This window comes from Chiloscyllium punctatum, chromosome 7, assembly GCF_047496795.1.
Source record: "Chiloscyllium punctatum isolate Juve2018m chromosome 7, sChiPun1.3, whole genome shotgun sequence".
In the NCBI taxonomy this organism is placed as follows: domain Eukaryota; kingdom Metazoa; phylum Chordata; class Chondrichthyes; order Orectolobiformes; family Hemiscylliidae; genus Chiloscyllium; species Chiloscyllium punctatum.
Genome location: NC_092745.1, coordinates 120,021,050 through 120,046,609, shown reverse-complemented (window position 1 = coordinate 120,046,609; position 25,560 = coordinate 120,021,050). Strand labels below are relative to the sequence as shown.

General features: G+C 45.1%; 1 protein-coding gene across 1 annotated transcript in view; it reads right to left on the bottom strand.

The window, feature by feature from the left end:
- Positions 1–25,560, bottom strand: part of LOC140480094 (uncharacterized) — a 265,170-nt gene that overhangs the window by 200,172 nt on the left and 39,438 nt on the right. Inside the window, exon 2 of the mRNA XM_072574734.1 lies at positions 11,792–11,916. Coding sequence (XP_072430835.1) covers positions 11,792–11,916 — 125 coding nt within the window. The remainder of the gene's footprint in view (positions 1–11,791; positions 11,917–25,560) is intronic.

Genomic DNA, 25,560 nt, shown 5'->3' with positions numbered 1-25,560 from the left:
CGCCCACACCTCCCCCCCTTACTTCCCTCCAAGGCCCCAAGGGACACTTCCATATCCGCCACAAATTCACCTGCACCTCCACACACATCATCTATTGCATCCGCTGCACCCGATGTGGCCTCCTCTATATTGGGGAGACAGGCCGCCTACTTGCGGAACGTTTCAGAGAACACCTCTGGGACACTGAGACCAACCAACCCAACCACCCCATAGCCCAACACATCAACTCCCCCTCCCACTCCACCAAGGACATGCAACTCCTTGGACTCCTCCATCGCCAGACCATGGCAACACGACGGTTGGAGGAAGAGCGTCTCATCTTCCGCCTGGGAACCCTCCAACCACAAGGGATGAACTCAGATTTCTCCAGTTTCCTCATTTCCCCTCCCCCCACATTGTCTCAGTCAAATCCCTTGAACTCAGCACCGTCTTCCTAACCTGCAATCTTCTTCCTGACCTCTACGCCTCCACCCCAATCTGGCCTATCACCCTCACCTTGACCTCCCTCCACCTATCGCATTCCCAACGCCCCTCCCCCAAGTCCCTCCTCCCTACTTTTTATCTTAGCCTGCTGGACACACTTTCCTCATTCCTGAAGAAGGGCTGATGCCCGAAACATCGATTCTCCTGTTCCTTGGATGCTGCCTGACCTGCTGCGCTTTTCCAGCAACACATTTTCACCTCTGATCTCCAGCATCTGCAGTCCTCACTTTCTCCTATAGTATTCCCAGTCAATATTTGGAAAGTCAAAGCCCCCCATAACAACTATCTTGTCGAGGATCCTTCTGTCAAGGATCATCTTTGCAATCCTATCCTCCAAATCTCTGGAACTATTTGGAGGCCCATAGAAAACTCCCAATGGGATGACCTCTCTGTTGGTCAGAGGGAGAGGTCGAGGGAGACATTTTCACATACCACCAAAACAGCTAGTGTAACTTAAATTCAATAAATCAATCTGAAAAGTGAAGCCAGTTATGCCTAATGGTAACATGACTCCTATCTCTAGGTTGTTGTAAAACCCACCTCATTCAAGAAACATGGTGGAAAGAAAATCTGCCGATTTTAGCCAGTCTGACCTACATGCAACTCCAGACCCACAGCAAAGTGATTTACACTGAACTGTCCCTTGTAAAAGCCTAGCAATAACTCAACTCAACAGCATTTAGGGAAAGTTAATAAATGCTGACTTGGCAAGCAACATCCATCTTCCATGAAAGAATAAAGAGAAATAAGATCAATCTTAAATGATGGAATTGACCCACCTCATCCACAACTTTCTGGGGAAGATACCTTCTGTGTGAAAACGTTCAGTTCCTGACGCAGCCATGAGTGAGTGGTGCAATAGGTTTGACGAGGTGCATCATCTGCCTCTGTACCCATGTAGAGAAGATTGAAGGTGCAATCTGCCTACTATGTTCACTACTTTTGCATTAAGACTTTACCTACAACCACCCCATTCCCATAGTCCTTGATTCCATTCCCACCCCTAGCTTCTTTGTAACCAACTTGCCAAAGCTTTTTGCCATATTCTTCGAGTAGGTAGCCTATCATCCGTGGGGTTTCAAGATCAAGAATTAGTAAAGGCAACTCTGCTGGGAGTTCTTCCGAGCTGGAACTGCATGTATGCGGGATGTCAAGGTTGTGCTTAGCAGTGATGCAGCAGGAGGGTGCATTGCCTGCTGGGTGCACTGGCCATGTGAAGTTTGGCCACTTGGCTGATGTACTGAACTGTGACCAATACTTATGGAAAGTCACTGCTGCAAATATAAAAACAGACTGGGGCTATGAAAGTGGCCGAAGACACAGAGCAGTGAAAGAGTTAAAGCTGTAAGCTGCACAGCACTAACCCTTTTCAAACAACAGTCACAACTAAGAGACTCTGTTTATTTTGAACGTTATATTGATATCAGTTATGGAACTCATGTTGTTTTATATTAAACTAATTTGAAGTACTGCGTCTGGACTGTCCCCTGGTGCCAGTTCCAAACCATTTAACATTTTTTATTGGAGCACTCTATAAAATCATGGTTACAAACCATTATGAATTTGCATGCATGACCCACTTTGAAGACCGCCATCAAAGACAAATGACCCAAGTTATGGATAAAGTCAAGAGCTGATTAATTTACAATGAAAATCTAACAGACTCGAGTGTTCTCAACTGTCTACTCAAAGCCATTGCTGAAACGCACTCGTTCGTGTTCAGTCATTTTCTTCAAATGCTCAAAGGCTGAAACAAAATTAGGTATAAATGAAAGCTTTCTCCACACTGAAGTAAAAGATCTTTAAGAATGGCTTGTGATGTGAAGCACTCTGAAGTATTCAATTAAGCCCCTGGTTTGTAGCTGAAGATCGTAAGCTGAAGAGCAGGCACAGAGACCTCAGGTTTGTGTGGTGAATTGGATTAAGCTGACTTGAATGGTGGCAGTCATGGCTAGCTAGTCAATGAGTGATCAGAATGGTGCAAAATAATTTCCTGGGTCAGCCACCCTTCTAGAGGTAATAACAACCTGGGCTTTCCAGTAATCATAAAGCTCTTTCATTAGGTTGGTATCTTTTCTGGCACTTTCAGACAAGTAACAGAGTGTAAGAACATTGGTAGCGAGAAAAGACTGTACTGGGATGTCAGCTTGAATGTGAAAAAGTGGTCTTTCTTGTCTGGAGTGGTCACTGACCAGTGATTGGAACCTTGAGGCAGGGTGAAACAGATACCACTCCCTTTCTAATGTTATCATTATGAGTAGAGTATGGGATAGGTGAAATCTTAATCGCTGCATCACCAAACTCAGTAAAATTCAACAAGTGTGGGATTGGAGAAGGAAGCCCCTACATCAAGTGGTGCTTGGAAGAACATCCAACCAGTGACACTGATTTGTGGGAAGCAATTTACAAAGTAAACTTAAAGCTAATACAAAAATATGGAAATAAAGAAAATAGGAGCAGGGGTAGACCATTTGGGCCTTTGGGCCTCCATCATTCCATAGATCATGGTTGATCAACCAACTAAGTACCCTGTTCCCACTTCCTTCTCATATCCTCTGATCCTTTGAGTCCTAAGAACTATATCTAACTCTTTCTTGAAAACGTTTAATGTTTTGGCCTCAACTGCTTTCTGTGCCAGTATTTTACAGGCTCACCACTCTCTGGGTGAAGAAATTTCTCCTTATTTCAGTCCTAAATGGCATATCCCATATCCTTAAACTATGACTCCCACTTCTGGACTCCCCAGCCATAGGGAATATCCTTCCTGCATTTACCCTGTTTCATCGTATTCGAATTTTATAGGTTTCTGGTCTATTCTGGCTGATATATGTCCAGCTATTATATCAGCTCATTCAGCAGTTCAGAATTTTCTAAAAATACTACATTTTTAATATTGAGAATACATAGACTTGTCAAGACACAGAGGAATTTGTCAATTAATTACTTCAAATATTTCCAGCATAATTCTGTTTTCACAAATGCGATTTTTTTAAATGAATAGTGTTTTAGTCTCATGATGACTTGATCCCTACAACGTTGCAACAACTTGCATAGTCTCAAAATCATAGAATCGCTACAGTGTGGAAGCAGGCCATTCAGCCCATCACTTTCACATCAGTCCTCCGAAAAGCATCCCACTCAGGTTCACACTTGTACCCTCTCCCTAAATCCTTACATTTCCCATGGCTAATCCACCTCGCCTACATATCCTTGGATATTATGGGAAATTTAGCTTGGCCAATCCACCCAGCCTGCACATCTTGGGGCAGTAGGAGGCAGACACGGTAGGATATGCAAACTCCACACAGACAGTCAGGCAAGGCTGGAAATGAACCTGGGTCCCTGGCGCTGTGAGGCAGCAGTGCTAACCACTGAGCTACTGTGCTGCAGAAATCTATCAGGAGAAAAAACTTGAGTAGCAGGTGGGTGATGTTAAGCAGGGTGTCAAAAGGTTTGAGTGGATGAGAGGTGGCAGGAGTTTGGAAGGGTGGGAACAATGAACATAACCATTTGCAGATCAGGTCGTTTGGGAAGAACTCAGTAAACTGTCTTCATTTGTGTGGCGATTGCTCAGACCCAAGCCTCTGTATAAGATCACCAATAAAAGCAAGTAACATGTCACGTTTGGACAAGGATTCCAAACAATTAACCAGGCTAACATCATGGATGGCCATGTCAGTCAATTAAGTTTCAATTTCCTTTACAAAATATGGGCACCTCAAGCCTATAGACACGACCAAACAATATACCTGCATTCACACATACCCAAGGATATTACATGAGTAAATTCTGATCAACAGTCACCATGAAAAGTACACCTTATTTTGTTCACCTAAGCGAGTTGACAATCTTAGGGCCCCTTTGTCAGACGATCAGAGATGTTGGGAGCAGGTGGAGGGCATCGAAAGAGGGGATAAGACATGAAATTTTTCTCCTTACTTCAACCCTCACCTTTAGCTTACCCGCTTTCCCCAAAACCTCCCACAATCCTTCCCCCTCCAGCTAGATGTCACTCCATTTTAAAGCTTTCCATGTGATTCGTCTGTGGAGAGACACTGTTTAAGTGGATATCGCTGTTGTAAATTTGTGAGGATTGTGTTGTCAGTAGGCCCAAAGGACAATTCATTACATAATTGTCACATATTTTGATTTGTTTTTATACGTAGGTTCAGGAGTTATTTGACAAACTCCTTTCAGAGCTGCATTTGTGACAGTAGTCAGGCAAAGAGTCAAATTTTCTGTCCATTCCACTGACAATGAACTGAGCACCATCAAATTCAGAAAAGGGGTCTCTGCTACTCCAGCCTGGAATTTAAAGATTGGGTCTAGGTGGGATGTTCTTCGGAGGGTCAACGCGACTCAATGGGCTGAATGGCCTCTTTCCACACTGTAGGGATTCTATTATTCTCAAATTGTGGTGTGTGCGGGAGGAAGGAACGATGAGGAGATTTAGTTTATGCGACACGTCATTATGCACTGCCTGAAAGGTTGGTAGAAACAGAGTCAATGGGAACTTTAAAAAGGAAATTGGGCATATAATTGAAAGGAAATAGTCACTGAGCTGTAGGGAAAGGGTAGGGACTCTGGGAGCAGTTCAGAGAGTCAATACAGATATGATGGACCTTAAAATGATCTCCTGTGTACTGCAAGGTTCTGCGATACTACGACAAGGCCATTTCTCATCCCAACTAACCTTATGAGCTCTGGGACTGAAGTTGTCATTTTAGTCGCATTTGTGCTGAATTGGAGGGCAGCTTTGTGTAGTAGGCTCAGGCCAGTGGGAGTTGTGTTAAAACTGTCCAAGTATGTTTCATGAAAAAGAGGCATCGGTTGTTGGAGAAAGGAGTCAGTCGACATTTCAGGGTTAGATTTGCAAGAAAGTCCCTTTTGCAAACTGGCTGACCTTTCAATGCATTTGACCATCCAATTCCAACATTTGCAAAACGACCCCAAGTCTTCGAGTTCTTGAACGTAGCTTCAACATAAACAGTGTCAGAATGTGAGAAAAAGAAAAGAATGTGAAAAAAGCAGACATTTAGTCACTTGAAGAAATTGAAGATTGAGAAAGCTTATTCCAGATTTTTAAAGTTTGCAGTTCCCATTGTAAACAAGTCAATCACCTCGGCTGAAAGGATGCAGAGTGATTTGTTGGGCATTTGAAATATTTTAAAATAAAACTTTGGTAAGCTTTCCACTTCAGATGTAATCCAAGTTATTTAAGGGCAGAACCTACATATGGTGGGAGGGCTACATGAATAAATGACTTGTTTAGGGAAAAGTGGAATACTTTGAGGTAACCGAATACTCAGTGCTCTGACACCAATATATTCTTGTTCTTTACTCGAGGCCTAGAGGCCTAACAAGTGGTAATAATTCAGGGTCAATTTCTCCATTTTGTAACCTGAAAGGAGAGCTTGTGTCCTCATTGTAATTCACCCAGCCACTCCACATTGGTGAAGCAAAATGGAACTTACTGAGACATCAGAGCTCAGGGCCAAAACATGACCCTTTGGCCTCTTCAGCCTGTGTCCTCAGTCAACCAGGTCATGGTTGATCTATGTCTTCACCCCATCTCCCTCAAACGGTAAAGTCACACACAATACCCATGCCCATTAAAATCGATCAGTCTTACCTCAAACAAAATTCCAAATGATCATCCCATCATTACCAGCTTTTTCAGAATGAGAGTTCCAGATTTTCACTACCCTTTGGGTGCAGAAGTGCTTTTTGATATGTCACTCCTGATTGGTTCACTATAATGAGGGATTAAGGTGAATAGTACAGATACATTTAAAGGGAAGCAGGATTAAAAAGAAGAGTGAGGAAGAAATAAAAATTGATGGGATTAGATGGGATTAGATGAAGTAAGCTGCGAAAAAGGTTTTTGTAGAGCAGCCAAAACAAATAACTGTTTCTTGCCCCATCATCCTGCCAATGTAGTATAGAATTCCATAACATTGGTGGTGAGAGATTGGACTTTAAGAGTGAGCTTTAAGAGGTAGAGGGATCTGGATGTCCCAATGCATGAATTGCAACAGGTTGGTATGCAGATTCAGCATGTTAATTAGGACAATTATAGAGTCATAGAGTCATAGAGATGTACAGCACGGAAACAGATCCTTTGGTCCAAATTGTCCATGCCAACCAGATATCCCAACCCAATCTAGCCCCACCTGCCAGCACCCAGCCCATATCCCTCTAAACCCTTCCTATTCATATACCCATCCAGATGCCTTTTAAATGGTGTAATTGTACCAGCCTCCACCACTTCCTCTGGCAGCTCACAGTTAATAGAATATTATCCTGTACTGTGAAAATCGAAGACAGCATTATGGAGTTATACTTTATTTGTACAGGCATTGGCAGGATCACATTGAGATTGTTGTCTGTAGTGATGTGGTGTCCCTATTTAACGAAATAACGAGACGGTTCAGAGAAGGTTTACAAGACCAATACTTGGAACAGGTGGGTCGTGATCTGAGGAAAGATGGGGCAAACTCGGGTTGTATCTGCTCGAGTCTAGAAGAGTGAAGGATACTTTGACTGAAAAATACAACATCTCGAGTGGCCTAGTCAAGTGGAAAGCATGGTTCATCTTGAGAGAATCTAAACTAAAGGTCACTGTTTAAAAATATGATTCCTTCCACTTAAATCAGCAATGAGAAAACTTTTCTCATGGAGTATCATGACTCTTTGGAACTCTCTTCCTATGGAGATGGATGTCTGATGACTGGTCTAAATATGATGGGCTGAAGGAGAAAGTGAAGACTGCAGATGTTGGAGATCAGAGTCAAGAGTGTGGCGCTGGAAAAGCACAGCAGGTCAAGGAACATCCGAGGAGCAGGATAATAGATGTTTCAGGTATAAGCCCTTCATTAGGAACAGGAGAATCGACGTTTTGGGCATAAGCCCTTCATGATGAAGGGCTTAAATCCGAGACACCGATTCTCCTGCTCCTCAGATAATGGGCCAAAGCTACCTCCCCCCATGCTATAAAAACTCGATGGCTATAAAGTCTATGGTGTAAGCATCAGGTTCCCAGAACAACCCAGTCACAAGCAGAAGGGTGGGGTGTAACTAGGATTCAGTAGCAAGGGCAAGAGGATAACTCCTGGTGCCCCCTGACCTCCCAGTCCTAGATATCAGTTCCCTAAAATCAGGCCTTCCAACAATGGAGTGACCACCATTTTCTTCCCCCCACCCCTCTAACTGCTCCCCCCTTCTCCGTAGGTGCAGTCTGTCTGCATGGGTTTTAGTTGCTATGCATACTGCATGGTAACAGGCCCACCTGCAGCTGGGTTACTACCATCAATTGTGGGATCAGGCCCTTCAATGGTCATTTCAGGGAGGGCATTGACAAGTTGGTGGAGTTTGGGGATGAGGTTCAACGCAAATAAGTGTGAGGTGATGCACTTTGGTCAACAGAACACTGAAAGTGAAAATAAAAGAGGGAGTACAATTCCAGTGGGACTTGGACATACCAGTGCTCAGGCCACTGAAGATGGAACATAGCTAGAGAGAGCAGTAAATAATGTTGCAGTTATAGTCCAAGAGAATTGAGTTGATGTTGAACTTGTATATCATACTTGTTAGACCTCAGCTGGAGCAATGTGTCCAGTTGTGGGCGCCACATTATAGGAATGACATGAATGTATTGGAGGGAGCGTTTACAAGAATGGCTCCATTTATGAGGGTAGATTCAAGAAGTTGGAACTGCTCTTGTTGGAGAGAAGAAGGCTGAGATAAGATTTGGTTGTGGCTTTCAAAATTGTGAGTAGATAAGGAGAAGCTGTTAGAGACAAAAAGAAACTGCAGATGCTGGACCCCAAGGTAGACAAACAGGAGGCTGGGAGAACATAGCAAGCCAGGCAGCATCAGGAGGTGCAGAAGCCAACATTTCAAGTGTAACCCTTCTTTTGTTCCCATTCTTGAAAGATTAAAGAGTGAGAGGCCACACATTTAAAGTAAGGTGCCAAACAAAGCGAGGATAATATGAGGAAAAGCAGTTTCACACAGCGAGTGCTTATGGTATGGAGTGTACTGCCTGGAAGTGTGGTGGAGGCAGGTTCAATTGAGGCATTCAAGATGGCATTGGCTGATTATTCAGATAGAAATAGTGTGCAGGGCCAAGGGGAAAAGGCAGGAGATTGGCAGCAGCTAATGCAGCCCCTGAACTTAATTCTGGTGGAGACGGGAAGGCAATAGGGCAAGTGAGGTCTAATACCCCATCAGGAGATGCTGGAGATCAGAGTCGAGACTGTGGTGCTGGAAAAGCACAGCAGGTCAAGCAGCATCTGAGGAGCAGGAGAATCAACATTTTGGGCATAAGCCCTCCATCAGGAATGAAGCTACTGAGCCCCCCCCCCGGCCCATAAGCGTCATTCCTGAGGAAGGGCTCATGTCCAGAGCACTGATTCTCCTGCTCCTTGGATGCTGCCTGACCTACTGTGCTTTTCCAGCACCACACTAATACACCACTATCCTGCCTCATGACAGGCTTGTCCTACCTCCAAGCTCATCTGTGAAGAGTCTGCCCATTATATGTTCAATAGACACTGCACTGCAGCCTCACAGTGCCAGTGACCAGGTTCGATTCCAGCCTTGGGTGACTGTCTGTGTGGAGTTCTCTCAACGTCTGTGGGAGTTTCCGCTGGGTCCAAAGATATGTAGAATTGACGTTTTGGGCATAAGCCCTTCATCAGGAATCCCTGATGAAAGGCTTATGCCTGAAACGTCGATTCTCCTGCTCCCCGGATGCTGCTTGACCTGCTGTGCTTTTCCAGCACCACACCCTCGACTCTGATCTCCAGCATCTGCAATCCTCACTTTCTCCTGGGTCCAAAGATGTGCAGGGTAGGTGGATCGTCCATGCCGAAATGCACCCATAGTTTCCAGGAAAGTGCAGGTTAGGTGGATTGGCCATGGGAAATGCGGGGTTATGGGATCGGGGTAAGGAGGTGAATCTGGGTGGGATGCCATTCGGCACCTACTCAATGGGCCAAATGGCCTCTCTCTGCACTACAGCGACTCTATGATGAGACACACAAACATCAGAATAAAAAAACGGAAAAGATGTTGCTCTCGGCAGCTATTACACAATAATCATTGCAGCTTTTTAAAACAAATTTGCTGAGATAATGCTCGGTTGCTGCCTTTGACTACACGGCAGCCGAGGGTGTGAAACCTGTGGTGCAACACAAGCGGCACTGTGCAACCAAAGGCCCACTGAAATGCTGCATGCATTCATCACAATGTCACTTGCTTTGTTTGTAAAAGAATGAACCAAAGTAAGGTCAATCACACCTGACAAATTCAATGCTGCTTTTTTTACGCAAAGTTTCTGGAAAGAAGGAGCAGAAAGCGCCTTTGAAAGCTTTCCTGAGAAGACACAAAACGCGCAGGAAATCACCAAGGAATTTGACGGAATGCGAAATGCTTGCATTTACATTGTCTTTTGCGTAATCCCAGGTTGCTATCAAAGAAAAGCAGCGCATTCACCAGATAGCCAATACTTTAACCCTAGTTTTGCTCATGGTCATGCTGCCCCAATTCTGGGAGCTTGCTGTGCACAGGTTGGCCAACATATTTCCTACAACAGTGACTACATCGCAAAAGTGCCCCATTGGGGCACAAATGCAGGTCTTCCTACTTATTCACTTTTCACAAGAAATGCTGGCAAATTCAATTAAATATGAATTGTGTGGAATCTTACTGGCTGTTTTATGGGCAAATATAACAGACAGCTTGAGTGTAGTAAGAGCCCACAGATATCAATGAGGCTAATGTCCAGCTAATTTTTTTTCCTCAAATGTGGTGGTGCTGTTTGAGGTAAGAATGCCTGAGCAATCAGAAGAATTTGTTGCCATTCTGTAAACTGTGTCATGAGATTGTCAAGGTCATAAACAAAACACAAGGATAGACAAACGGGGCTTCGGATTGACCGATCATCTCAAAAGCCAATATTTCCTGACAGTGATGAGCTCCTCAACCTCGCACAGTCAGCCTTCTTTGGATGTTCAAGTTCAGCACCAGGGAGTCTCTCTCTCTCTCTCTCTCTCTCTCTCTCTCTCAAATGCATCCAGTTCTGAAGAAGAGTCATACTGCAGTCGAGGGGTTAACTCTGTTTCTTTCTCCACAGATGCTGTCAGACCTGCTGAGTTTCTCCAGCATTCTCTGTGCTTACACCCAGGATAATTCTCCAGCTCAGCTTTGAAATAGTGTAATGAGATCTTTTATATCCATTTGACAGGTAAACAGGCCTCAGTTTAACATCACATCCGAAAGACTGCACCTTCAACAGTGCTGCACCCACTCAGATAATCAGCTTTAATTATTGTGTTCAATGGGACATGAACCTAATACTTAGTAAAAGCAAACTGAGGTTTAACCTCAGTCCTGCTCTCTTGGCATTTCCATCGGTTTCTGCTTCTGTATGGCCTAAAGAAATAATTATAGAAGTTGGGGATGGGGAGGCGGAATGATGCATGGGAAGACCAGCAGTGCAACTTGGTTCATTTCTTCATGGTTGGAGTCAACAGCCTGAAACAGCATTTCCCCTCATCAACAGCTACATTCAAAAAGGGGGCCATCACCACTTCCTGAAACATAACGAGGGATAGATAATAATTGCTGACCTTGCTATCAATCCCAATGCTCTCAGAATGAATAAAGGGAGTGTTTTGGCCACAGTGTGGAAACACTGGAATACTTGGGATAGACATGAGAACAACTCACATTTCCATAGAACTGTTAATGTGGGAAAGTGTTCCTAGCTTCCGCATAGCAGTGCGTTCAAACCAAATTTGAAACAATGCCACAGAAGACAAAATTAGGATAGGTGACTGAGAGTTTGGTTAGACATGTCAGTGTTGAGGTGAATCTCAAGGGAGGAAAGAGCAGTAAAGAGGTGGAATACATTAGGGTGGGACATACAACCATTTAGATGCGGCAGCTGGATGTATAATTCCAAGGGTGACAGAATGAAAATTGGGGATGGCAATAGGCCAGTATCAGGAGAGTGTGCAGTTCTTCCAAAAATCTTGCGAAAGGCCTGAAAGGAACTATTACACAATGGAAGTGAGATTTGCTATTGAATTACTCAAAATCTACTGCTGCTTGGAAACTCAGAATAGCAAAGTGGTGTACACGTCAGTCAAATTCCAAACTGGAAAGCAATGTTATTTTCTTTATTTCTAAACTTGGTTCAGACAACAGGGAATTTTTCATTGCCACTGTCTTCGGTGTAATTCAAGGCTTGTTTTGGTAACCAATAAATAGGTCTGAGTGCACTATCACAGAGCTCCGTTACCTTTTGTATCCATGTCAGCAAACACTTGTGATGAGCGACTAAACTCTTGCAGTCGCAGTACTGCAACAAGGAATCACAATCTGACACCTCCAGTTCCCTACAGATGAAGCATTCAGGGGCATCATCTGAAATTGAAAAAAAAAATCATATTAAACAAAGCTATAATGAGAAAGCATCCTCACTAAGATAGCACACATGAAGTCAAGCCCCACTATTCACAGAGTTGTGACAAAAGGTAAAGATAATTACATAAAATTTCCCAATTTACCCCATTTTCAGACCTAGGTTGATAGGAAGTACAAATGGGATTCTGGAGAATCATAGAATCTCTAAGGTGTGGAAGCAGACAATTCAGCCCATTGAATCCACACCGTCCCTCTGAAGAGGGACCTACATCCCGACCCTATCCCTATAATCCTGCATTTCCCATGGCTAATCCACCTAAATTGCACATCCCTGGACACTGTGGAAAATTCAACATGGCCAATCCACCCAACCTGCACATCTTTGGATTTTGGAAGGAAAACAGAGTACCTAATGGAAATCTACACAGACGTGGGGAGAATGCGCAAACTCCACACGGACAGTCACCCAAGGATGGAATCAAACCCAGGTCTTTGGGACTATAAGGCAGAGTGCTAACCAGTGAGCCCAGCTCTCTGCATACACAAAGGCTTCTTGTCTTCTTGTAGTTCACAGTCCTGATGAAGGGCATATGCTTGAAACGCCGATTTTCCTGTTCCTCAAATGCTGCCTGACCTGTTGTATTTTTCTAGCACCACACTTTTCAACTGTGATCTTCAGGATCTGCAGTCCTCACTTTCTTCTCGTGCTTTTGCCAATTATGCACAAACTTTGTCCATCACTTTATTAAAAAAGGTTAAAAAAGTGAAACCCAGGCATTTTAATTTTTAGGAGAAATTACAAATTACATTAGTGTGGATTATTGGCATAAACAACTCAGGTCTTTGTCTGATCAACTCAAACTCACAGCTTACATCAATCGCTGAAGAAAAGATGGACTGGTTTTCTTCAGGGTTAAAATGGGGTTTTGACTACAGAGAATAGATAGAAAGCTTTTCAGCTGGTGTGGATCAAATCACTTCTCCCTGAGTCTTCTTCCCAGCCTCAAGCTGCTCAATTACCTGAAAATTAGTCACACGGTTGTTGGCAGACAAAAGGCTTCTGTCATTGATGAGTAGTCACTAGTCCATAGACCAACTAACTTCTTGTTGCCACCCAACTGCATCTGTATACAGAACCTTGAGGCTCTATTTTCTGGATTAGTGGTGCTGGAAGAGCACAGCAGTTCAGGCAGCATCCAAGGAGCTTCAAAATCGACATTTCGAGCAAAAGCCCTTCATCAGGAATAAAGGCTTTTGCCCGAAACGTCGATTTTGAGGCTCCTTGGATGCTGCCTGAACTGCTGTGCTCTTCCAGCACCACTAATCCAGAATCTGGTTTCCAGCATCTGCAGTCATTGTTTTTACCTTGAGGCTCTAGTTTGTCTGCAAACCCTTCAATTCTCGCTCGTTCAAACAGCTGGTCATACAATGCTGGCCGTGAGTGTCAAGTTACTTGCTCTTCGACCTTCCAAACTACAGGTTTTAAAACAATGCTTTCTCATTTTGGCCTACACTTTAGATGAACACAAAAATAAAAATACAGAATGAAGCTCGCTGAATAACTAGTCATCTTTTGAGAAAAACAGAGCAATTAAAAACAGACCCTTTTACAAGATTTATCAACTTTGAACATGTCTCTCACATGTACAGTGTATGTGAAATGTATGATAATCACTGGAAGATCACGTGTTTATGAAATATTTTTCATATATATTGGTCACTTGCTCAATTAGATGGAAGTCATGCAGATAGGTTCATTGTTGTGGTTCTGTTTGCCGAGCTTGGAATTTGTGTTGCAGACGTTTCGTCCCCTGTCTAGGTGACATCCTCAGTGCTTGGGAGCCTCCTGTGAAGCGCTTCTGTGATCTTTCCTCCGGCATTTGTAGTGGTTTGAATCTGCCGGAGAAAATGCCGGAGCACAGATCACAGAAGCGCTTCACAGGAGGCTCCCAAGCACTGAGGATGTCACCTAGACAGGGGACGAAACGTCTGCAACACAAATTCCCAGCTCGGCGAACAGAATGACAATGAGCACCCGAGCTACAAAGCTTCTCACAAACTTTGAGATAGGTTCATTAATTGAAAATAAACTGGTCCTCCCTGAAATAATGAGAGATGTCTGTGGACTCTTGTGGCTTATGCTGGATTATGGATGATCATCCCTGGAAGTTAGTTAGGGGCAATACAGTAACATGGTGGCTCAGTGGTTAGCACTGCTACCTCACAGTGCCAGGGACCAGGGTTCTATTCTAGCCTCGGGCGACTGTCTCTGTGGAATTTGCACATTCTCCCTGTGTCTATGTGGGTTTCCTCCAGCAGTTTTAAAGATGTGCAGATTAGGTGAATTGGCCATGCTAAATTGTCCATAGTGTTCAGGGATGTGTAGGTTAAATCGATTAGCCATGGGAAAGGCAGTTTTAGAGGGAGAGGGGTGGAGCTGGGTAGGATGCTCTTCAGAGGATTGGTGTGGACTTGATCTATGATGGGCCAAATGGCTGTAGGGTTTCCATGTAATTCAGCCTCTCCTTTCCCTACCACATCTGATGATGACGATTTAAAATCTGAAGATGAAAACACTATCTTTATGTACCACAAGATGGAGGCTGAGCATGTTTGTGTTATTAACCATCTGCCAAATTACTTTCTTGGCTATACTTGGGAGTATGTGTTGGAAATTGCTTGGTATAACACTGTAAAGGATGTGAGTGTGCATACTCTGTCCATGTGATTGTCATATGGAGCAATGTTATAACCTCATCCTTAAAAGATTAGGCAGAGGAGGCCAAAGGATCAGTCAGGATAGTTTCTAGGTCCTTTTTTTGTGGCCCTGGGAGATACGAATAATTCAACTCATTTGCAGGACCCTCCAAGCACCTCCGGGGGCACTTGACTGATTCCATAACCTGGCATTACTCAAGATGGGAGGGAGGCAAGAAGCAGGAAACTATAGGTCAGTTAGCTTGTCATCTGTCACGGAGACACTGTTAGAATTGATCATTAGGAAGAATATATCTGCGTACTTTGGAAAACACATGGTAATTGGGATGGGTCAGCATGTTTTGACAAAGGAAAATCATGTTTAACCAATTTATTGGAGTTTCTTGAAGGAGGAACATCTGTTGTGGATTAAAGGGAGTCTGTCGACGTACTGTACGTGGATTTCTTGAAGGCATTGGATGAGGTGCCATATCCAAGGTCATTGTGGAAAATAAAAGTTCATGGGATGGGGGGTGTTACATATTAGCACAGATAGAAGATTGCCTGGTTGGCAGAAATCAGAGAATATGCATCAACTCTCTTTGATTGGCAGAATATAACACGTGGATGCGACAAGGTTTCTGCTTGGCCCTCAACTTTTTATCATTTAAGGGGAGGTTCAAGGGAGCTGAAAAAGTCCCTATATCACATGACTTGCCTCCAAAGATGTTCGATGTAAATAAAGATTAAACACGATGATGTAGTAAAAACATGATAAATGTCAATTTTTCAATTTGTTCACACCTCACAATGTCCTGAACCTGCACACAGTAAAAGACATTGAAATGTTTTGAGATTTAGTGCTGGAGAAACACAATAATCTTCCTCTGCTTGGCGAGCAGTTTTCAGATGGGTGGAGGTGCAGTTCACCATGTTGTCAGGGCAGTCAAAGACATTGTTCATGTTTTGATGCCACAGTGTGAAATCCTGGAGCAGCTCTGTGTGTGTCTTCAGTTCAGGCAATAGGTGGGAGATTGGGTGCACATTCATCAAGCTCCATAGAGTCACCAGGTATTAAACCTATAATTGCTTCATCTGTCTGTTCTGATGAACAGTGTAAGGTGTCATCCAGCTCAGTGCCAAGGTGTTTCCATGGTTGTTTCTACTAGAATCTCCTTGCCAGCTTCACATGAATGAGTGAAATTGGCCACAGTAATGGTGATCGGCCTCACATTAACCCTGCCTACTCTCAGCATCTTGTGCAGTCATAACCCTTAATCCCCTGACTGATCAGGTATCTATCTCATATAGACACATATCGCATATAAATATACACACAAACTCTGCCCCCACAGAAAGGGAAATCACAGGCAGCTTTTGAACCCAGAGAGGTAGAGGCAATGGGCGATTGTATTTTCTGTCACTATCTTCCAATGTTGAATTGAATATCCTGTCGTCTTCACACCTTCTTCATCATAAATGTGGGCCTGTAGGATGGTTAAGTTGAACTCCAGCAGCTTACCAATGGCCTCGGTAACTTGAGAGATCAGCTGCTGTCGGTAGTTGGTTTTCTGGTTGCTAATCACCCCCTTGATCCACAATAGGATTGTGCTTGGCTGTGGTATTCAAAGGTAGAACTGTTAGCTTGATGCTCAGATGCCAGCACTGTTGGGCTGCAAGGAGCAGTTGCTTATAATGATAATAATAATCTTCCTTTTCTTCCATTGATACATTTTATCCACTTTCTTCGTGCACATCTGAGAAATGCTAGCAGTCTATCCAGATTTTGTTGACAAACTCAATGATGCAATCTCACAGTCCTCAGCAAAGACCACTTTCCACCTCATACCTCCTCTCACTCTCACTTTGTTTCCAATTGACAGCCTTTTCTAACTTCCCCCACAGCTTTTAGCCCCACTTTCAGGGTTTGAACGTCTCCCACAGAGAGACTGCAGTGACGATTAACGGCTTCTCTGTGATTTCACACTGTGGGGCAAGAGTTTGTGTGTATATTTAAGGCTAAGGTAATTAGAGTCTTGATCAGCTGGGGAAATCAAGGGTTTCAGGGAAATGTCAAGAAAGTGAACCTGAGGAAAGTCAGAATCAGCCATATTCCTATTGAATAGGAACTCCTGTTCTTACTTTTTATGATCTTGCATAGTCTACTTTCTGTCCAATTGATTCATGCAATTGTATGACCAACCATGCATGCATTAGGCTATTCTCAATTTACCAATCAGCAATGTTGAAATATTATAGACATCCTCCCATTAGATTTTCTATTTTGTGGTGGGAATAGCTGAAATTTTTTTCGACAAGCAGAGTTTTGGACGACTCAAATGTGATTCATCAAGTTTTCACTGCGTATGTTGAATAAAGGTTTTAGTGTTCACTGACATGGGTGTGGAATATATTCTGTCAACAACCCAGACATGATCTCACTGCATCAGAGGGATGTAAAGGATCCCACTTGGCACTGTTCAAACTCAAGCCGGATATGTATCCACAGCAAGTCACCACTGCTTTATAAAAAAACAGATTATCTGGACAATGGACTGGATTTTGCAGCTGTCACAAGGTAAAACTGTCAGCATTTGCTACCACTACTCTTCTAAAGATAACAGCAACTTCTAGAGTTCACATAAGTTTGGATAAGTTATTGTCTGTTTCCCTTAAAGGTGTGCTATGATGTCCTCCCAGCCCATAAACAAATGGAGATCATACAATTGATGTGAAGTTAGTCTTCTCCTGCAATCAGGAGAAAGTGAGGACTGCAGATGCTGGAGTACCAGAGTTGAAAAATGTGGTGCTGGAAAAACACAGCAGGTCAGGCAGCATCCGAGGAGCAGGAGAATCGACGTTCTGAAGAAGGGCTTATGCCCGAAACGTCGATTCTCCTGCTCCTCGGATGCTGCCTGGCCTGCTGTGTTTTTCCAGCACCACATTTTTCTCCTGCAATCAGTCTCACAATAAAAAACTTTGCACGCCTGGCTGGATGAAGTATCATAAGGTTTTTAATGTCCTCCTGGGATTGTGGTCAATAGTCCCTCTAATTGCTTTGGTATACACTTTATTTAACATGCAGTATCTTTTAGTTTGTTTGTGTGGCTGAATGCATGTGGCACCTGAAAGGAAACAGTTTGCAAGAGAAATGTGGGGCAGACTTCAAGATAGCAGTGCAGATTAGATGGGACTTTGTGAATAATTACCCATGGATTGCCTCTCTAGCCCTGAAAGAAGATAGTTAGTTGTCGTAATTCTCCACAATAAGAAATTCCTTTTTTTTTACAAAAGGTTTGTTGGATAGTTTAGCTTCTACCCATGTGCATGCCCCAATCATACTAAAGATTAAATTGTGACAGGATCTAGTGGCATGTATGCCTTGTTTATTCATTTAGGTGATGGGGGAGTTGCTTGATAAACCAGCATTTATTGCACATCCATAATTGCACAGATAGCAGTTAAGAGTCAACCAAATTGTTGTTGGTCTGGAGTCACATGTAGGCCATACCAAGTAAGGACACTCGTGAACCAGATGGGTTTTTCCTGACAATCAATTTATAGTCAAAGTTAGATTCATAATTCCAGATTTTCATTGAATTCAAATTCCACCATGTGCCATGGCAGGATTCAAAGTTGGGTCCCCAGAACATTCTGGATTCACAGTCCGGCAGGAATACTACAAGGCCACTGCCTCCTGGAAGTGTCTTGTGCTTTGTGAGAATACTTCGGTGTGATGTGGAGCCCACACTGTTTGAGGAAAGGATGCACAGAGAAGGCTGAGGGGTGACCTAATTGACAGCTTTGAAGTTTGAAAGTTTTTGAGAGAGAGGATTCAGAGAGAATATAGGGAAGAACATTCACACATACAAATTAGAAGCTGAAGGAAACCAATTGGGTCCTTGACCTACTCTATAATTCCACAGCATTTTGGCTGATTTGGTTACTCTGCAATCTTGTCTAGGCCCGATATCCTTTTACTCTCTTGCTTATGAAGGATCTATCCACCTTTAAGTTAAAAAGGTTTAAATACACTGCTTCTACCACCTACTTAATTAATTCTGCATGTGAGCATCACCAAAAAGGCCAGAATTTGTTGACAAACTTAACTGCCCTTGAACTGGTTTATACTATTATCTGGTCTGGAGTCACATATAGAGCTGGTAAGAGTAGATGATTTCCTTCCCTCAAAGACACTAGTAAACCATTTGGGTTTTATGACATTTTATCATTAGGCTGGCTTTTAAACTCAGACGTTTATTGAATTCAAATTTCACCATATACTACTGGGATTTGAATCCATGCTCCCAGAATATAAGACTGGGGTTCTAGGTGACTAGTCCAGTGATATTATCACAAGAGGAGATATCATCTCCACATCCACCTATTGAGATCCTTCTGGACCTTATAGGTTTCAATCAAATTGCCACTTGCTTTTCTAAACACCAGCAGAAACAAGCTTAGTTTGTCCAACCTTTCCTGCCCATTCTAGCTACTAGCCTGGTTAATCCTTTCTGACCTACTTCTCATGTACTTCACTTCTTCCCTAAACAAGGAGGCAAATACTTACGCAATACACCAGTTGTGATATCACCAACATCATGTTAAAGTGAAGTAGAACTTTGCTTGATGGCATGCTGGCACAGTGGTTAGCACTGCTGCCTCACAGTGCCAGGGACCCGGGTTCGATTCCAGCCTCGGGCAACTGTCTGTGTGAGATTTGTATGTTTGCCTCATGTTTGTGTGGATTTCCACTGGGTGCTCCTGTTTCTTCCCACATCCCAAAGACGGGCACATTAGCTGGATTGACTCTGCTAAATTTCCCCACAGTGTCCAGGGATGGGCAGGCTTGGTAGAATAATCATAGTAACTGTGGGATTAGGGTGAGAGGTTGGATCTGGGCAATGATGCTCTTTGGAGGGGTGGTGTAGGCTCAGTGTGCCAAGTGGCCCTTTCTGTACTGTGGGGATTCTATGATTTTGTTTCGATATTTAATTCACCTAGCAATAAGCACTAACATATTACCATCTTTCGTAAGCATTTGGTGTAGCTTTTATGGTCCATGCATTTGAATACTCAGATCCCACTGCATTCCAGAGCTTTGCTTTCTCAGATAATATGCCTATTTTAAAGTTTGTTTTCGAAAATAGACTTTTTTACATTTTGCCACATATTGGCTACACTGAAAGAGACTAGATGAGGAAGTAGTTGGTTAAATGGTACACAAACACAGGATCAGGAATGGGCCAGTTGGTCTGAATGGTCTACTTCATTTTTCCATCTCCTGTGCAATCCAACATATTGGTGGACAATTGGAGACTCTATTGACATTTCACCAGAAATAAGCCAACAATGGAAAAGAGGAATCAAAAAACAGAAATTGCTGGAAAAGCCCAGCAGGTCTGACAGCATTCGTGGAAAGAAAGCAGAGTTAGCGTTTCAGGTCTAGTGATCCTTCCTCAGAATGAGATTGGAAAAGAGTAAATTATTGTCACAGACAAAGAACACATGCCCATTGTAATTATTCTTCATTGAGGTCTGTGGCAATTGCTGTTAGCTCACTGTTATCAGGTCCAGCCCATTGCCATATTGCTGTTTGTGGGAGCTTACTGCGCACAAATTGATGTCTACATTCCCTACTACCCAGCGCTGACTGGCTGCACTTCAAAACCACTCCATTGCCTGGAGGGGATGGCCCACAAAGTGCCGGGTGCAAGGTGAGGAGTTTGGAGAGAGGCGGGGGATTGGTGCAAATGGGAAATAAAGTAGAACTGCGTCAGTTATTGCTATATTGCAGAGGAAGCTGATGCAGTTACATCAGATATTGTAACATCAGAAAGAAAAGGTTTATTTCCCTGAAGTCAGTGAAATATCAGTTCCTATTGTACTTGGGGAGAATTAAAACCCATCGCTCAAAGCCATTTCCCATTTATTAATGATGTGATCGCCGCAGAATATGATTAATCTATCAGGATTGCACACTTTACAGGAATCCACATTTATACAAACAAAATGTCAGAGCAGTCAAGAAGGATAAGATACAAAATGTGATTGAGTGTAATTAAGGCTGCAAACCTAATCATCCAGGCAAATAGTTTTTTGCTCAACGAAGAATATTAATTTTAAAGGAACAAATGTAATGGTATAGCCAAAAGTTGCAGTGACATTAGAATTTTCAGAGTTTGTTTCATTTGGCAGGTATCTCACACATCATAAATGGGGTATAACCAAATGCTTTGACCACTGGATTTAAGGTGAATAGAAGACTAATCTCTTTTAACCGAAGCAATGGAAGATATTGACACCATCATTGCCCAAATGCAGCAACACTTGGACAATAGACAGGTTTGACACAAGTGGCAAATAATGCTTGTGCCACGCAATGACCATCTCCAATAAAAAGACAGAAATTAGCCAGTGCTCCTCCACAATCAATGGCATCATCTTCACTGAATACCCACTCCAACATCCCAGGGTTACCGTTAACTGGAAACTCAACCGCACCACCACAGTAAATAGCAGGTCAGAGACTAAGAATCCTGCAGCGACCATCTTACTGGCCAACCCCTCACTGACTCGTCTACAAGGCACAAGTCAGGAATGTGATGGAATACTCCCCATTTGCCTGGAAGGGTAAAGCTCCAATAACACTCAGAACCTTCACACCATCCAGGACAAAGCAGCCCAGTTGATTGGCACCACAGCGACAAACATGCACTCGCAAGATTCAGTCATAGCAGTGCCTGCCATCTGCAAGATGCATTACAGAAATTCACCAAAGATCCTCAAACAGCACCTTCCAAACCCACAGTTACTTCTACCTAGAAGGATTAAGGCAGCAGATGCATGGAAACACCAAGTTCTCATACAAACCACTCACCATCCTGGCATAGAAATATTTTTTTTTATTTCAAAAATATACTTTATTCATAAATACTTTGATCTATACAACTGGACATGCCATACATATGTAAACATTCCATTTCTTTGTGTATCGAAACAGAGTCATCATTCCTATTTACAGGTCTGTATGATTACATTTTTAGCTGAGGCGTCAGCAGAGCCCAAATGACTGCGTGGGCCCCCTGTTCTTCTTAGGCAAGCAGATGTTACACGGTGGTCTTTCCCCATCGTGCCTTGGCGGCAGCTGCCCCAGGCTTCAGCACGTCCCTCAACACGTAGTCCTGGACCTTGGAATGTGCCAGTCTGCAACACTCAGTCGGGGTCAACTCCTTCAGCTGGAAGATCAACAGGTTTCGGACCGCCCAGAGAGCATCTTTACCGAGTTGATGATCCTCCAGGCGCCGTTGATGTTCGTCTCGGTGTGCGTCCCGGGGAACAGGCCGTAGAGCACGGAGTCCCACATCACGGCATTGCTCAGGACGAACCTCGACAAACACCACTGCATTCCTCTCCAGACTTCTTCTGCGTAGGCACATTCCAGAAGGAGGTGTGTGACAGTCTCCTCCCCCTGCAGCCACTTCGAGGGCAGTGTGCGGTGTGCTTAGAGTCCAGGCGTGCATAAAGGAACTCACAGACAGAGCCCTTCTCACCACCAGCCAAGCCATGTCTTGGTGCTTGTTGGAAAGTTCTGGCGATGAGGCATTCTGCCAAATGGCTTTGACAGCCTGCTCAGGGAACCGCTCGACAGGATCCGCCCTCTCCTTTCCCGAAGGGTCTCAAGGGCACTACGTGCTGACCACTTCCTGATGGACTTGTGGTCAAAGGCGTTTTTGTTCATAAATTTCTCCACGAAGGACAGGTGATACGGAACAGTCCAACTACTCGGAGCGTTCCGCGGCAGCCAGGCCTATCCCCAGAACCTGTGCTGCCGCAGTCACCCGGGCCATCTTCCACTTCAACCTGTACCCGAAGGAAGACTGGGAAGCTATCTGATTCCCACCCATTGATTGAGACTGCACTGACAATGTTGGTGTAGAGCAGTCTGATCCAATTACCGATTCCCTCCCTGAAGCCCATTTTGGAGAGAACATCTCTCATATACCTGTGCGATATCCTGTTAAAGGCTTTCTCCTGGTCCAGGCTGATCAGGCAGGTGTCCACCCCCCTGTCCTGCACGTAGGCGATCGTATCCCTGAGGAGTGCGAGACTCTCAGAGATCTTCCTGCCCGGTACAGCACAGGTTTGGTCGGGGTGAATCACTGACCCCAGAGCAGACCTGACCCGGTTGGCGATGACCTTTGACAAGATTTTGTAGTCTGTGTTTAACAGTGAGATTGGTCTCCAATTTCTAATTTCCTCCCTCTCCCCCTTCCGCTTGTAGACGAGGGTGATGATGCCTTTCCTCATGGATTCACTCATGGTACCTGCCCGAAGCATACTGACATACACCTCCAGCAGGTCCTGGCCAATCAAGTCCCAAAGAGAAGAATAGATCTCGACCGGTAAGCCGTCGCTTCCGGGAGTTTTATTCTTTTCGAAGGACTCGAAGGCCTTGGTCAGCTCATCCAGAGATAGCTGGTCCAGCCTCTCGCGTGTTCCGTCATCTAGGACCTCCGTGATAGAGGACAGGAACGACTAGGAGGCTGCGCTGTCGGTTGGCTTCGAGTCATACAAACTGGCATAGAAGGATTTGCTGATCCTCATGACGTCAGCCTGAGATGACGTTATCGAGCCAGCTTCTTCCTTCAGGCTGCTGAGCACAGAGCTCTCTTTGTGCACCTTCTGGAAGAAGAAACGTGAGCACGTCTCGTCCTGCTCCACCAAGCGGACCCTGGACCGGAAGATTATCTTGGAGGCCTCTGAGGCAAACAGCGAGGCTTGCTGGTCCTTCACCTCCTGGAGGTCCTCCGTGACATCGACCCCCATCGTCTGCAGCAGGAGCAGGTTCTGGAAACTTTCCTGGAGTTGGGACAGTTTTCCCTGCCTCTCTCTCACCTCCTGAACACCTTTAAGGATGAAGAACCTCTTGATGCTCCCTTTTACTGTTTCCCACCAGTCCGCTGGGGACTCAAAGAGGGGCTTCACGGTTCTCCAACCTGCATAGTCCCTCTTGAGCTCCTCAATGTTTCCTGGGGTCAACAGCTTTGTGTTCAGTTTCCACGTTCCCTGACCAGCCTGCTACTCGTCCTGTAGGTGACAGTCGGCCAGCAGGAGGCAGTGGTCAGAGAAGAACACCGGCTTGACGTCGGTGGATCTGACCGAGAGCGTTCGGGACACAAACAGGTAATCTATCCTTGAGTGGATAGACCCGTCTGCCCGTGACCAGGTGTATCTACACTGCGTTCCGTCTGCAGGGGTGCTGAAGACGTCGTGCAGCTTGGCGTCTTTGACCGTTTCCATCAGGGCTCTGGACGTGGCGTCCGGTTTACTGTCCCTCCCGCCGGATCGTCCATCTGCATCAATGATACAGTTGAAGTCTCCGGCCAGAATGACCAGCCTGGATGTAGCCAGCAACAGTGGAAGCTGTTGCAGGACGGCCAACCGTTCACTCTTACCCGCTGGGATGTACACATTGATTAGTTTCACGGGAGCGTTTCTCTATGTAACATCAGCGACGATGAGGTGCCCGCCCACCACCTCCTTAACCTCGGAGATGGTGAAGTTGCCTCCCCGCAACAGGATACCCAGGCCTGAGGAACGGTTATTGTTGCCCCCCGACCACACTGACGGCCCATGGGCCCACAAGCTCGACCATCTCCTGTAACTGCTGAGGTGCGGTATCCCACACTCCTGCAGAAACAGGACATCGGCTTTGACATTGGCCAGGAAGGCCAGCATTGAAACACATCGCGCAGCAGATTTTATGCTGCGCACATTAATACTTGCAATTTTTATCCCCTTTTTTTAACAAATTGTGAGGTTACCCGTGTCAGATTGCCACTGGTCCTGCCCCTCTGGGGTAGCTGTCTGCATCCCCATGGTGAACACGAACTGCTGGACCCTCGCAGTGCTGAGGTAGCTGTCCAGCTCCTCACTCAGCCCATTTGCCCGCTCCGGTGTCATCGGGCCGCGACCAGGGTCCACGCTGTCTGTTTCTATATCTGACAGCATGGGGTGGTAGTTTCCCATTGCCTCAGGGAGGTTCGTCCCTTGGTTGGCAGTTGCTGCTCTCCTTTCTCCCCGCAGCGCTCTGCCTCTTCTTTTGGTGCTGACCCTCCTTACGACCGTCCTCACCCTCCGAAGAGCTGTCCGTGTCTTCCCCATGCAGCTGCCTTTTCCCCTTTTTCTGGGAGGTTTTGGCGGCCAGGTGGGTTTTCTTTCTCTTGTTTTGCACCAAGGTCCAGTCCTCTGCCTCCGTCTTTCCCTTCTCCACCTCCTCCTCCTCCGCCTGTCCTGGCGGACCTTCGCTCGGCAGCTGTCCCTCTCCAGTAGCTGTCATCTGCTCTGCTTCGGCCTGTCCTTCCTTTTGCGTGCCCCCAGACACCATTCCCTTGCTGGTTTGTGGTGCCTTGCTGTCCTTTTGTGGCCCACCTCCGGCCATCTGCGCGTAGGTGGCGGCCCCTCGTCTTGGGCAGGCCTTGTGCACGTGGCCCGCCTCCCCGCACAGATTGCAGTTTTTTTCCTCCTTGCATTCTTTGGTCGGGTGGCCCTCCTTCTTGCAGTTCCGACAGATCATGACCTGCCGCCAGGTGGCCTGACCTCCCGCAGGTTCGGCACACTTTCGGCTGCCCTGCATAAGTCAGGTACCCTCTGCTCCCTCCGATAGCAAAGCTGGAGGGTGGGTGGAGGATATTCCCGCTGGCATCAACCCTCAGAGTTACCTTGACCTGTCCTTTGCTGGTCCAGATCCCGAAAGGGTCAACCACATCGGCGCTTTGTCCCTCAACCTGCACATATCTTCTCAGGAACGTCAGGACATCGGTTGCTGCAACGTTGGGGTTGTACATGTGGATCGTAAGAACCCGATTCCTCTGTGCAGGAAGCACACACAATGGGGTCGCCGACAAGATGGAGAACAGCGGCTCCCCTTCCTTTTCCCTGAAG